The 15,625-nt window shown below is 40.9% G+C and overlaps 1 protein-coding gene across 1 annotated transcript; it reads left to right on the forward strand.

Moving 5' to 3' along the window:
• The first annotated feature begins 1,999 nt into the window (after window positions 1-1,999).
• Window positions 2,000-12,107, forward strand: Dph1 (diphthamide biosynthesis 1). Its single transcript, XM_080279278.1, has 4 exons — window positions 2,000-2,039; window positions 5,471-6,251; window positions 9,004-9,169; window positions 11,062-12,107. The coding sequence occupies exons 2-4, from the start codon at window positions 5,494-5,496 to the stop codon at window positions 11,404-11,406; spliced, it is 1,269 nt and encodes a 422-aa protein (XP_080135404.1). The 5' UTR covers window positions 2,000-2,039; window positions 5,471-5,493; the 3' UTR covers window positions 11,407-12,107.
• Window positions 12,108-15,625: the final 3,518 nt, after the last annotated feature.

Genomic DNA, 15,625 nt, shown 5'->3' on the forward strand with positions numbered 1-15,625 from the left:
AGGATACACGGAATCCGTGTCCTCTCCAGTACGTACTGAGGCCGTAGCCTTGGGTCTGCTTACCCTGGTACGTACTGCGGCCGTAGCCGTGATCTTACCCGCCCTATGAGAAGCAACTGAAGGGCGTACAGTGGCCGCTCCTTCCCCGTCACGTACAGTGGCCGTCGACGCGGTGTTGCTCCCGTAGGAGGGAAAAGCAGGAGAGGGGTGCACAGAGGTCGCGCCCTCTCCAGTACGTACTGAGGCCGTAGGCGAGGGCCTGTCTACCCTGGTACGTACTTTGGCCGTAGCCGGTAGCTTATCTACCCTTAGAGAAGCAACTGAAGGGCGTACAGTGGCCGCTCCTTCCCCGTCACGTACAGTGGCCGTCGACGCGGTGTTGCTCCCGTAGGAGAGAAAAGCAGGAGAGGGGTGCACAGAGGCAGCGCCCTCTCCGGTACACAATGAGGCCGTAGCCGAGGGTCCTCTTACCCTGGTGTGTACTTCTGGTCGTAGCCTTGGGCCTCCTGCCCTTGGGGTGGTAACTGAAGGGCGTACAGTGGTCGCTCCTTCCCCGTCACGTACAGTGGCCGTCGACGCGAGCCTCACCCAGATTCTGATGACGGCTGTCCTGCTCGCAGGGTCGTCGTCTCTTCCAGCTTACCTGGTGTTGGGATAGTTGCGGGGAAGAGGGACTCAGGACAGTAGTGTCCCGGTGACCTTTTTGTTCCGGGTCACTAGCCCCACCGTGGTGCCCTCCTGGGGTGGTGGTGTGGTAGTGGCTCGGTGTTGGGGTGGGGGGTGGCGGAGTGGGCGATCCGGCGGCGGCGGGTATTTTAGATTTCATTTTAGTAAACCAAGCAATGTATAAAAAATTTGTAAATATGGTGACTGATGAGGAGAAACAGATATTTGATTTTTATCAGACCACAACATAGTTTCCGCAAATTTTAATATAAGATGTTGTAAAAATACATATAGCAATGAGGGAAAAGAGATTCCGTATTTAAAAATAACTGCAGACACAAAAAATAGTTTCAAATCCTTTACTGAAAATAAAATTGTAAGTAAAGGCGCGATTCCACCGGGGCAACATTTTGGCAACATGTGGTATGCTACATTGTCGCATTGGCCAAGTGTGTTCCAACCAGTTCAACACAAGGCATCATGTAGCATGCGACTGTGTGGCATGCAACAGGTGGCAACAAGTTGCCCGTAGAACGTGACGCATGCGACAAAATCAGTCCCGCCAGCAGTTAGAAGACGGAAGGTGCGCGCTTCTTCACATGGTGACAGGTACGCCAGTCAAATGTGCGAGAATATTATAGTACTGTACATTGATTAAATGTACCTTCAGGGAGTTTAGCTTTAGTAAGTCGTGTTAAACTTCGAATAGTGTTGGGTATTAGTTGTAGGGATAAAATACGGTGAAGTGATGAGTTTAGGCCAATCAGTTGTCGAGAAGAGGTGGTCCAAAGTTAATAATCATTGTAACTAAATAGTTGATCACCTAATGCTATGTGCATTTGTCGCTCGAAAGTTTCTACACTTCCTGCCTTAACTGTTTGTAACAACAGGGAGTTAGTTCCATATGTGAGCTACCCGACTGAAAAAAGAGTCTTATAAAGACGGTGATGCAGGGATTCAAACTGTTTTCATCAATTATTTACCAAACAGGCACGGCCTTTCCATATTTTCTATTGAAATGAGTCTTTTGCAGGTTGTTTATTATTCCTGTATTACCACAGCTACTGGGCATTTTTATAAACTTGCCTATGAAAGCTAGAAATGATTTGGATTGTGCAAATATTCCACCGATGTCTACCAGTACTTAGACATATTTAAAGTGCCTAATGTGCATTGTTTAATTTGAATGCTGGCAGTCAAACCTAAGTGTGGTTAATTTGGATTAGGTTTGGTTAAATCGTTAAGTTTCCCATAGGTTTGACACTGGATATACCAACGCGTCCAGTTGGAGCGATGGTTGGTAAAACAACGCGGCCAGTTGGAGAGACCGTCGGTAAACACGGCCGCAGGTATCCATACCTACCCAAAAATAGGTACCGTATACCGGTATTTTGTCTTTTTTCAACCACTTCTTGTTGTAGCAAATCAACAGTAAATTATGTGTGTTGCATATGTTTTAGAATTCCTTGAGATCATGAGTTTGTTGTCCGAGGTATTGCTGCATCTGCTTGGTAAAGAATTACCTGTTTTCTTAAAAATCACATTGTTAACCAAAGTACTTATAGTACTAGGTACATCACGGGTATGGTACTTAACATTTAACTTTCAACAAAAGAAACAATGAGAATAAGCAAAATATACAGTACCTGCTTTGTGATATTATAAACAATACCCATGACGGTGTGCTTACTGCCGATCCCGCCAACTGAATATGCCAGTGCACCAAACTTTCTCAAATGTACACAGTTTAATTACCGCACATTACATTTCAGTGGATACCTAGCTATCTAGAAAAGTGTGCCACCTAACTGGGGGAGCTTCGCTCACCCAGTTAGCAGTGGAGGCTTAATTGGGGGACATTACTCCCCAATGATTAAAACCTACCTAACAGCATCTATCTATCTCTCTATTGCCAAATGCATAATCCTGTAAGGGGTGGCCACAAACAAATCACCTTCATGTTGCCCTGTCCCCTGCCATTTCACTGCCCTGTTCCCAGCTCACACCCCTGTCTCTCATATACCTCTCCACTCCATCTCCCCATCTTATCCTTGGCCTACCCCTCCTGCTACCCCCACCTCACTCATATACACTCTTCTCATCAGTCTCTCACACTCCATCCTAACAGCATGCAGACTAATATGTGCTGCATAAAACTTGTGCCAAAACAGTATCATGCGTTAAGAGCATTCATTAATCATGGTGCAATCGTTACACGACCATACCATGGTGAAGGTGGGTGCGACCATAAAGCAAATTTTTATACAATATAAACATCACACATGAGGCATCCATTAATATATGATACATGTTAGTAGAACAGTGCATGACGATTATATTAAATCACTTCATATTTCATAAAATATAGTTTCGCGCACTATTACGTACAATAATGGAGCCTCCAATTTATGAATACTTTTTAAAAAGCCTACTGTGTCCACTAATCTACAAAAAGTAACATAGGATGCTGTCTTTTTTTTTTTTTTTTTTTTTTTTTTTTTTTTTTAAATGCTTTGTCCCCCTTTTTTCAACAAGAGCTAAGGCGTTACTCCTGGGTAGAGGACTTAGGTTTGGAGCGTGTAGCACTTTATGACTGGATACCCTTCCTGATATCTACCAATGACCCTTGGGTGGACTTGAACCTCTGACCTTTCAGTCAGAGTGGAGTGCTCTAACCCACTGAACCACAGGCTGCTACAGAAAATCACTAGATGACAGAAGGGCCCCACCCCTCCTAGCAGGGCAGCTGCCTGGGCAGGGTGCGAACTCTCGACCCTTCAGTTTTGAGTCAGGCGCTCTGCCATTGAGCCACCCTGCCCCCAATAGGAAATTTGGAAATACTGCATCATTGTCGTACATGATTAATAAATCTTCTCTAGGTTCTCCAGTATACTGTATATATGTACAGTTTATATATATATATATATATACCGGTATATATATATACAGTACCGTGTATATATATATATATATATATATATATATATATATATATATATATATATATATATATATATATATATATATATATATATATATATATATATATATATATATATATATATATATATATATACATATATATATATACATATATATATATATATATACATATATATATATATATACTGGTATATATATATATATATACAGTATATATATATATATATATATATATATATATATATATATATAAACACACACACATATATGCATCTGGTGTTTTTGTACAATATTTCCTAGTGTATTTTTGTTCATAGTGAATTGATTAGAAAAGTAAACAGTTCAGTAAAAGGGTAAACATACAGTTTAGTTCCAGTAGAAATACCTTACCTATTCATTTCCTCCTCTCCCAGGTTGTTTTCCGTATTTTCTTATATTTTATTATATATTTTTGGTGGTAAATGATAGTTTAATGCTGATTTTGTTTTCTCTGTTATTTTTATCAATTCTGAGTCCAATTCATTCACGTTCATTTCTCAGGTTGTAATTGGCAGCTTTCTAAAATGCACTCAGATAATCCAAAATTTATTATTAGAGTACTACCTGCATAACCTTATATACTTACAACTTATTCTTACCAGTTCTAAACTAATCTAACAGAACAATACGGTATATCGTAACCTAATAAAAAAAATAACCCAACTTACCTAACCCATCCCACTCTGAGCAAACCTAACCAATTGGAACAACCAGACACATCGAAATGGAGAACGATTTAGTTTCAGCACAATTGTGTAACTTGTATTAAGTGTCTGCTTTTACGCCCAGGTGTCAGGGAAGCAAAACATGGATTAAATCAAGCGGGGAAGAAACTCACCTCAAGCAATTGTCTACCATCCCAAAAATAATCAGGAAGATATGGAAAACAAAAAAGAAAAATTAGAAATGAACTGGTAAGATTTTGTGCCGCTTAACCCCTCCATGCCGGGCTATTTATAACACCATTGTTCTCTCACTATGGGAATTTTTCCAAAAATAGCCTGTTTTCAACCCTTAATACAATATCTCGGAAATTATAGCAGTTGAGGAAACAAATTGAAGGCCATATTGCTCACCAGCTCTTCTTCTTGTGAAAAGTATTCCTAGGTCTGTAGGTCGTTGCGTCTATGAGTAATGACATGAGGAAGAGGAGCAATTTTTGCCACGGGAATAGGATGTGTTCATGCGTCTGCCGGCGGCCGTGACTATGGCTTTGCCCTCACTGTGATAACTTCTCCATTACTTGATAAACTAGACACAGTGGTGTCCATGGCACGTCGTATGGCACTATCACTGAGTCCTTCCTCAGTATACTTGGAAAGAGAGCAAAAATCCACATGAGGTGGGAACAGAATCGGATGAGAATGGTCAAGAAAAGATTGTCTTACACCTGACAAAGTCACAGAGACAACTGAGGTATGGTTGGCTTGGCTGGTGGGAGTCCCTTCCTAATTTTTGATGACGAGATAAAGTGGCTGCCACTTCAAACTGTGGCACGAAAACAAGTGTGGTTCCAACCGACACCTGGCGCCGCCCAGCCTCTGATTTCTTGACACATCTGACGACACCTGGTGGATAGGAGTTAAACTAAACTATTCATTTATCAAATAAAAGCTTTTGGTGTCAGCCTGATTAGGATGAGAAATGCCAGAATGTCATCAGATTGAAGAGGTATGATGATATATACTGAATAAGATTTACTTTATTATTGCAGATGATTTTTATTAGTGTTGGGAAGACCTCATAATGAAGGGACTCAGGGTAATTATAGTCATTGGTAAATACTGTATTAATTATGACATATTAGTAATTTTCTCTGCAGGTGATCAGCAGTGTGGAAAGACAATGGAAATGCAAGTTAGCTCACAACAAAGCCTGAGCACAGCTGTGGTTCCTGCTGCAAAGAAGGAAAGGAAAATATTCCGTCCATCACGAAATGTTGTGAAGGGAGTTCCTGTAGAGCTTGAAAATGACCCTAAACTGAAGCTGGCCATGGAGGTCCTTCCAAAAAACTACAACTTTGAGGTCCCCAAAACTATATGGCGTGTTCGTGAGGCTGGGGCACAACACATAGCATTACAGCTTCCTGAGGGACTCCTTATTTTTGCCACCACCCTAGCTGACATCCTGGAGGAGTGGACTGGTGCTGAGACAACAATTTTGGGTGATGTGACATATGGTGCATGTTGTGTTGATGACTTTACTGCCAGAGCTGTTGGAGCAGACTTCTTGGTACACTATGGCCATTCCTGCTTGGTGCCAGTTGACCGTACTGCTGGATTGCCTTGCCTTTATGTGTTTGTTGACATTCAGTTTGACACGCTACACTTCACTGAATCTGTGAAGTCTGCCTTCAGTCCCTCTGAGCCGTTGACACTGGTGTCCATTATTCAGTTTGTTGGGTCACTTCAAGGGGTGAGCCGAGAACTGCGTGAGGCTGGGTACAGTGTGTGTGTACCTCAAGCTCGTCCTCTGTCTCCTGGTGAAGTGTTGGGCTGCACATCTGCTCCAGTACCTCCAGGACACACTGTGATAGCCCTGGGAGATGGACGATTTCATCTTGAATCTGTCATGATTGCTAACCCTGATGTCCCAGCATATCTGTAAGTTCAAACAACTGTAATATTGAACGTATTATAAGATCATTCAGCCAGTCAGTCAAGTGATTTTCTAATAGAAGTGATGGCTTTTCCTAGGTTTGAGTTTCATGAAGTGATTTGATGCATTTTCATCAGGTAATGCCATCAGAGGAAGTAGGCAGGTCACATACGCTCAAGTGTACACGATTACAGATGCCCAGACATGGGTCTCTGCACTTTAAGAAGGTAAAATGGGATTGGCTGTTACCATTTTTGGTATATTTTATGTCATTTATTATAAGCTCAGTTTTTAGGTCTTGCATGATAGTTAAGTATTATTATTGTGACAGTAGTGTCATTTTGTGTGTTCTAGTATACACTGACAACATACATGGTATGTCTTACAATTAAGGCAGGAGGGACATGTTAGTTTAGGATCGACTCCATGTGGAATTAGCATTGAAGTGGCCTTCAGTTAAATGATTGTTATATGTTTACTAGTATTTACTCATATATATAATTCCAGGTGTTTTTTCAGTAATAATAATATCATGCATGGACTTGTTATCATATGATAATCCTGGGTGTGAATGTATGCAACTGCTGGAGCCATGTGTCAGAGCACTGCTGGGGAAGGGCAGGGAAGAGTTTTCAGTCACACACCTTCTGCATTCCGAACCTTGACAAGGCCTGGATATATACTTATTTTGTACTGTGACTATGCAGTACACCCAGCAAAAAATAGATAAAATAAAAATAAAGGAAAAATTACCCTTGCCATGCTTTACACTGAAGCACAGAATGAAGTATTTTAGTATAACGGTAAGGTTTGGTGCCCCTACTGCCCATTCTAGATGCATTCTTCTTTTAGAAACATAAATAACTTAATGATAGATTTGTTTGTGTGTGTTCAAGCAACATTGTTTTAAGCATATTGTACAGTATTGTGCATAAATACAGTACACCCTCAATATAACAATCTAACTGGTACCAGACCTTTGACGTTAAAGCCAAACACCATGCTGTTTGGTAATTTCCCAGGCATCATGGCTTTTACCGAATGAAGTTCATTAAATATAGAGTGTTGTTCGGCCGTACAGTTGTACACAGTAACGTACATTAGATCTAAATGACCCTTTTTCTCAGTAAATGCTTTATCAATGGATCTCATGATGCTCGTCACCCAGAGACTGATGCTGATGCGGTGTTCTGCAGGATGCAGAGGAGTGCATTGTGTGTGTGTGTGTGTGTGTGTGTGTGTGTGTGTGTGTGTGTGTGTGTGTGTGTGTGTGTGTTTAGGGATGCCATGCTGGTCAGTATTTCCTGCACGTCTATTCTTTTACTGAACAAAATTCATTAAATGAAAATAACGTTTGGCCAGCTCAAGGTGGTTGTTATAACTGAAATTTGTTAAAACAGGGTTCTGTATATTGAGGGTTTACTGTATTTTGTTAGTATTAACCACGTCATTCCAATCAGGCATTTTATAGTATTGCTACCCCTAGACAGTTTTATTCACCTCAGGAGAGATGGTTTATGGAAAAATTCGTTAATGGCCATTAGCCAGTTAAATATAGGAAACCTCTCCACTGTTGAATAAAATTGTCTGGAAGTACATTACCTGAAATAATCAAATACTGTTATGTATGCTGTCAGACTGAAGGGGTTTGAATGATTAGTAACTGAATCTTATCCATATAGCTTCCCATGAACCAACTCTGTCATTCAAGTGTCAGGATCATGCAAATGAAGAAGAAAATGCAAGGATATTGCTGCGGTAAGAATAAGACTTTAAAGTAATATAACCAAAGAGTAGTTTTTTTTTTTTTTTTTTTTTTTTTTTTTTTTTTAATGCAAGGAAGAAGGAACCAAAGACGAAGTCTGCAGGGTTGTTCCCTCAAATAAAAAATAAAAACAAGATAATAATGAGCCAAATTCAAGACCTGCTCATTTCAAGATGCTTGGACACTTTACGTTTAAAAGACTGAGAGCATAGGTAGTAGGATATACACAGAAGATAGTTCCAGAGTTAGCCTGTTGCATATATGACGGACAGGTAGTAATGGCTAACTCTTGCATTAGAGTTGGATAGAAAAGGGATGAGAGTTTACAGCAAGATGGGAGCTAAGCACGTGCCTTAATAGTGGAGGGATGCAAGCACAGTACAGAGGAGCAGTGACCATTGAAGTAGCGATAGAAAAGAAATCTGTGAAGAAACAGAGGTTGAAGGGAGCCAGTAAGAGCTGTATGTGGGGAGCCTTACTACACATGATAGTTGTACTCTACACAGGGGCAAATAAAACCCCTGTATAAAGTCAACAACTGTGCAGGGGTAAAGAAGGCACCTAGTTGGCAAATTGTAATTATTTCAGTTATCTTTCATGTTTCTACGAGTTACACTTTCTTTAATAAGTAAAAAAGTTAATGGCAAGTGCAAGTTTTCCCATTCAAATATCCTGTTAGTATTTCATACTTTATGCCACAAGTACAGTACATCTTCAATCATTTATCATCATTATATTACAGAGCATTTGAGCATTGATTTCAGTGCCATTGTTAGGTTACCAGGTCTCACAAAGCAACCAGGTCTCACAAAGCAACAAAATATTTAGTAGAGTTAAAGTTAGCCAGATGTCATTGTTAAAAAGCTTGCTGTGTTTATTAGGAGTAGCAGAGTATGCAGATGTCTGCTGAGTCAGGCATGTAGTGTACTGCACTGTATGAATTGGTAATCTTTTTTTATAGTGATTACTGTCAATTTCTTCCATTTTCACAGATACAACCCATATACCAAAGTTTTGTCTCGGGAGCATTATGACCAAAAGACCATGAAGAAAGTGCGTGGAACAGCAATAGAAGAAGCTGTAAGGGCTCAACATTGGGGCATTATACTCGGCACACTTGGCAGACAGGGTAGCACTAAAGTCCTGGACAACTTACTAGTAAGATATGGCATATTCCTATTGTTAGGAGGCAGTAAATGCTCGTATGTTTTTGATGGTGGGAATACCTGTGTGCAAAACTGTTTGCAGAGAATTCTTGGCATATACCCCTTGTTCATAATGGGCTATACTTGTTCAGTATGCATTTATGATGTTGCAAGGTTCATTATTATTTCTACTTGCCTGTACAATACATTTGCATTTTTTATGACCTTGGTCATGCATGCTTATGCAAGTGCCCCTCCCCCCTCCCTTTTCTTTCCAGCTGTTGATGACAATTAACAGTGGTTTGATGCCATTTAGTTTCAGCACTACTGGTGTGCAGCCAAATTGCATGTTTTGTTTTTTTGTTTTGTTTTTCCCAATGATCGCATCTCCTTTCAATCGGCTGCCCCTACTTTGAGCTTTGAGTTTAAACTTGAAGTTTTCCCTTTCCTAGGCCAACTGCCATCCATGGCAGACAATTCCAGTCTTCCATAGGGAATAGATCTTAGTTGTGTAAAAGTGATCTGAAGCTATATGCAGCAGCCTGAGCATCGACTTTGATCATGTGTACGTGTGGTCAAGTTACCCCCATCTGAGAATAATTCACAAGGCCAGGGTCTTGGCTCTACATTACATGACACTACCTTTCAGGAGCAGTGTTTACCATCCATCTCCTACCTTATTTGTACTTGCTGTTTTGTGTGTTCTTTGGTAAAGTGAATGGTACTGTTTATTGTACATGTTGATAACTTAGAGATTCGTTTCATGTGTGTTAAAATTCCACAATCAGAAAATGGGGTGGTAGGTGGTGGTGACCATCATCCACTCACTTGATGTAGTGGTGCCTACTTCTTCCATCACCTTTATCATTCTGTTTCTGTGTCTGCCCTCCTCTCTTTTTATTTCTCCCATCTTTCCTGTCACTTTATATTACTCTCCTTTCCTTTTCAGGTGGCTTTGCATTGAGTGACAAGCCTGATGGTTTCCTGTAAGCCAGGAAACCATATACAGCGCTGGGTGGTAACCATATAACCAAGCCTTATGTGTTCCCTTCATGTCAGCAAGTGGGTTGGCTGAGGGTTAATGCCTCTCCCCTTAAAGCAACTAATTCAAAGACAAATGGTTACCCCTTACAGGATTGTGGCATCTGGCTGTAGATAGAACAGAAATGAGGGCCAACTGTAGTTTTGTATTGCTTACTGTATTTAACTACTATATAATAAGGAACACAGGCCAAACCCATAGAAAATGATTTATTGACATCTTATACCTTGTCCTACATTGGATACCTACTGGACCATTTCTTGTATGTACCAGCCCTAGATCCGATATTGCGGATCCTTACTGGTTGTTTTATAAGACAAAGTATTAGATTCACCATTCGCCTTTTCCCTGAATTAGTCCATTCTAGTGGAACGAGGTCTCACCGTATTTTGCAGTCAACCTTTAATACCACTACATCTCTTTTGTGCACCTGCGTATCACAGACACTGCACAAAATGAAGTTACTTCCCACACCTCTGTGGGAAACTGTGCATGGCCATTGTGGCAGTACCCCCACCAGCCCAAGGTATTACCGGTACTGGTATCACCTTTTCTTTATTCACATTTACTCTCAACCCCTATGCCCCATTCCACTTCTCCACCCCTGGAATCTCTCCTCTGCTACTCTTTCATTCTGTGTAGTCAGCTCCCTCATTCTATTCAGTCAATGCCAAGTCATCAGTATACAACACCTCCCATGGGAGTCCAGGTCTGAAATTCCATGCAAAACCTGCAAGCATCATGACACAATAAGGGGCTTGAAACTGACCCCTGATTTGCACTTTGGTTTTATGAAAAAGAAAGCAAGTAAAGACATAATCATACTTAAAACTATAATTATGTTTACTTCTCTCTGTTCACAGAAGCAGCTAAGAACTACAGGAAAAGATTATATTGTGGTGTTACTATCCGAGATCTTCCCAGCTAAGCTTGCTGCCATGAGTGATGTGGATGCGTGGGTGCAGGTGGCATGTCCTCGTCTCTCAATAGACTGGGGTGCATCTTTCCCTCGGCCATTGTTAACACCATACGAGGCAATGGTAGCACTACGTCGTGCAGAATGGCACCCTCACCTATATCCAATGGACTTTTATGCTAATGAGAGTCTTGGGGATTGGACTCCCAACCACAAGCCCCCTTGCCCATGTGGTCTTACTCGGGCCACTGGTTGTAAAGGGGCTAGATGTTCAGGTGTTCTAAAATCATAAAACCCACATTGATGTAGGCATATTTAATAATTAATTAATTAATATAATTATGACAGTAAAGGTTGAGGTTAATAAAATTCATATCAAAGTAAAGTTTTGTTTGATACAAAAATACTGTATATAAATGTAGGACTTAAATCCAGTACTCTAAAACCAGAAGACTATCAGTGTATGTAGTGCATTATTATTTTAGTTCAGGTGTTAAAGACATCACAGTGTCTGGAAGAATCAAAGCGTAACCCTTTCGCGCGCAGATAAGTTAATAAGTTTTGTGGGATATGACGTGCCTGCTTTTCTCCCCTCCCCCCTGGCCGCCACACACTCCAAAAATGTGTATTCTTGGCTTATTTTCACCACCCAGACATATTTATTTTGCCCCAAAACCCACATATTCCTATTCGTCGATGTTTTTTCTACACTATTAAAAAAAAAAAAAAAAAAAATGCTATATGTACGTTAGGGCCATGTCAATAAACATTCAAGAGCATACATTTCACTTACCAACATCATAAGTCAGATGTTTACTAATCAATCTCTACATGTTATACCATCACTGGAAAGAGAATTGTATTAGCTTTCAAATGCCGGAGGTCCCAGTTTGATATGAGGTATGGTGTTCGAGTAATAAGTGAAAAAATAAAACCCATTTCCGGCAGACAACAGATTTTTTTATTCGGGTAGCTCTAGTAAAAAACTTTTCGTGCCCCTGTTATGTTTTTATCGTCCTATGCAGAATTTAATTGGCTTTCATTTGAGCCCAAACAGTGATCCTAGGCCTCATAGTGTTTGAGAAAAATGCAAAAAACTACAGTGCACCCATGCCGTGTCGTGACTGCTGGGCAGTTTCCTGCCTTCCTCTAAGCTTCTGCACGTATTTCACCGGTTCTTTGTACACTAGATATGCACACTATATTCACATGATTCACTGTCACTAATATTATACCTGAATACTCACATTTGGTGCAGGGTAGAGGCATTGTAGTTGATTAGAAACAGTAGCACAATCTTCGTTGGGCCAACAGCTGATAACGACCAGGATTGCTTCACAAACACCAAATTTCCCATTGCAAACACCAGATCTAATCACAATAGTGCCCAAACACTATACACAAGCACTACTGGTATAGTGAAATATGTTGCCTGGGTGGGATGGGGGTAAGAGTGGAAATTTAAAGGGACAGAACTGTTCAGTACCTTCCCCACTCACTGCTCATTTGGTACTGAATAACCTGTCCACTCTCTTGTTGGTATCGTGACCCACAGTTGCCAACTCATTACTTTTGACGAGGAGCAGGGAAGCTATGATGCCTCCAAAAATGACGCCGATCGGCTGAAAACTTTTCCTCTGACGAAAGTTTTCACTCTTTAATGACGCCAAAAGTGTCAACGAGTATGGTTGCAGCCACACCCATATGATGACAAACGCATCATCGTGCACAGAGGGGTTAATGATGCTTTGCAAACTGTACATAGTTATACTGTACAGGTTGATGAGAGTTCATGGTTTGACTGAGCAACTTTTTTGTCAGATGGCAAAGGACAGGGTGGCATAGAGGCATTGTCTTTGTCACCACTTGTTTTTATTTTTGTTTTCTATTGCCAGAGCTCTAACATGCTTGCATGCCTCAGCCTTAATCACCTAATGATGGCTGTCCATGATGCAGGATCTCTTGCAGCTTCTCTGTTCAGTCCCTTATTCTTGAGGTCACACTGCATGATCTTGTCCCAAGTCTTTTTTGGTCTGTCTCTCAAGACTCTGCCTTCAACATTCATACCTCTCACCCTCCATGCCCAGTTGTTATTCTCCATCCTTTCCACAGGCCCAAACCATCTCAGTCGACCCGTTGTCAACACATCACTAATACAAGTACATGCAGGTCCCATGCTTCTCTCAACTATTCAGTCCTGACCCCTTCAGGCCTGTCATTGAGGGACACACTACACATCCGTCTGATCATCTCATCTCTGTACATTTGTGCCCATGATTATCCTCCTCCTTTCCTGCCCAAGTCTCACTAATGTACAGCTTTACACTGCTAACACATGCTGCATACAAGGACCCCCTTACACAGAGGGAGAACCCACTCATTGTCAAGTGAGACAACTCCCCAAATTTCTTCCAACCATTCTTCCCTTGCTACCAAGCTAACTTCAGCCTCACCTTCTGCATATATCATGTCCCCAGGATTAAGGCATCTGGTAGTACACAAATAGATGGATCATTGGTATTTTACCCAACCCTCTTGTGAGCCCAACTCACTTGTAACAGAGTTATTGTGCAGTAAAATCCTGTTTTGGCTAATATGTGCCATACTTACTGGACAAGTGTTCATTCTTATACATACTGTACATCATCTAATTCTGTGTTGCCCCATGAGGAGCACAGGAGCCTGGGGCTAGGCAAGTTGGTCCTGATATTTAAGATGAGAGTGACCAGCCTCACACATCCCTGAGTGGCATTACATGAGCAATAAACCCCAATCACCCCTTGTATATAAACCTACACAGGTTCAATCTAGTTGGAGTGCCTTAATTATCCTATAAAGCACCAGGCATCAAAGTTTGGTCATATGGTTTTCACTCAGAGTAGTAAATGGTTGTCACTTAGAGTCACTGTAGACTGAAGGAAGAGGAAAGAAAGAAGGAAATAAAGACAGAAGAGGAAGGAAGGAAAAGAGGAAAGGGCAGTCACCTGAGAGCGGCAATACATTGAGTGAGAGGATGGTGAACACCCCCCACATAGTCTTTGAATATGGCTTACTGCAATTGCATATTTTTGGGCTAAAGCATCTATGCAGTAGTTGATGTATTTAAGTACAGTAGACCTCTGACAATTGAAGACCAGGGACAGAACAGATCACAGCTATTTCTTCCCATCATATACCAGGCCCTTACATTAAACTCTCCAAAAATGGCTCTAAACAATTGGAATTACAGATACAGATAATATAAGTTCTGGCATTTCATGACTAGCAACAGGATTCTGGCTGGTACTTCTATAATGTAATGTGTTGGTACAGGCTTGGTAACTAGCCACGTTTTCATTATCATTTTTCATTTTCATTTTTGAAGGCTCTAATTCTCCTAAAATTTTTACCTAGCCCACTGGCTTTCATTTGTAGGCCACATACTTAGCCACAGAACCAACAAATGCTGTTCCTAGACAAAGATACTGTACTTAGATCTTTTACAGTTCAACATACATGTCCTCTTTTTTCTCATTTCTACAGCAGGTATCCTTGGGGAAGAGGAAGAGAGAAGACTTCCAGTATATGAAGTACTTTGTGTGCCATGAAGATGAATGTTGTACAGTGTAGTGATATTGCGCATTTATTTTAATTTGACAAAGATCCCCACCCCTTTCAGCTCGGTTGATGGCCATTTGTAGTCAGACTGGGGAGTTGACTGAGTAGCAACTATGGATATTCATTCATACTTCATGATTAAGACTGGACATTGCTACTTCTCACACTGCTACTCCTTACCCTGCCCCAGGGTGGGAAGGGAGGTCCAGATGATGATAATGATGAATTCACAGAGCCATCACTTAGTACTCAAGTTATAGGAATGGCCCAGTTCTGTCAGATGAAAAAAGCCAACCACAAAAAGGAGGAGGGGTAGGACCAAGAATTCCACTGCCCTTGAATGATCTATCCCAAAAGCTCCAATGTTTTTTTAGTGCTCAGTAAAGCTAGGTACTGGGTATGCATATTTAAGTACTGAATGTGGAATGTACAGAGAATTGAATGAAGAATGCAAAAGTGCAGGAAGTGAAGTAAGTTGTGATATAGAAGTATTTTTGCATGATCAGATATGAGGAAGTGAAGTAGATGGCTGAGAATGTATGACCTGTATAATGTGAGGCATATGACTCCATGGACAGAATAAACCCAGAGGTTAGTACATGGTTTTCTCTAACTCTTTCACTGTGAGAAGTCCCCCACATGCTGAGTAAAAACATGTGCTTGTAGCAAGAACAAGATTTCAAGTCATTATCTTAATGAATGGGCTAACCTTCAGTCCACAAACACTGTTGTCTTTATTTCATCCACGATGGATGATTGTTTAATGAGGCAACTCTGGTTAGTATCACTTTACTGGAATATCATAGTCTGGTTGTGGATGCATAAATACAACTGACCACTAAAACACACCCACACACACACACACACACACACATGCACTCTCACTCTCTTGGCTCTTTTCAGTTGTAGATTAT

This window comes from Coenobita brevimanus, chromosome 78, assembly GCF_032717465.1.
Source record: "Coenobita brevimanus isolate Jiangsu-jjx chromosome 78, ASM3271746v2, whole genome shotgun sequence".
Lineage (NCBI taxonomy): Eukaryota > Metazoa > Arthropoda > Malacostraca > Decapoda > Coenobitidae > Coenobita > Coenobita brevimanus.

Excerpts from the sequence above, each read along its gene's own strand:
- Dph1 (XM_080279278.1), top strand. The coding sequence starts at position 5,494 with ATGGAAATGCAAGTTAGCTCACAACAAAGCCTGAGCACAGCTGTGGTT. Across the intron at positions 6,252-9,003 it reads CCTGATGTCCCAGCATATCT|ATACAACCCATATACCAAAG; the intron begins GTAAGTTCAAAC and ends CCATTTTCACAG. Across the intron at positions 9,170-11,061 it reads AAGTCCTGGACAACTTACTA|AAGCAGCTAAGAACTACAGG; the intron begins GTAAGATATGGC and ends CTCTGTTCACAG.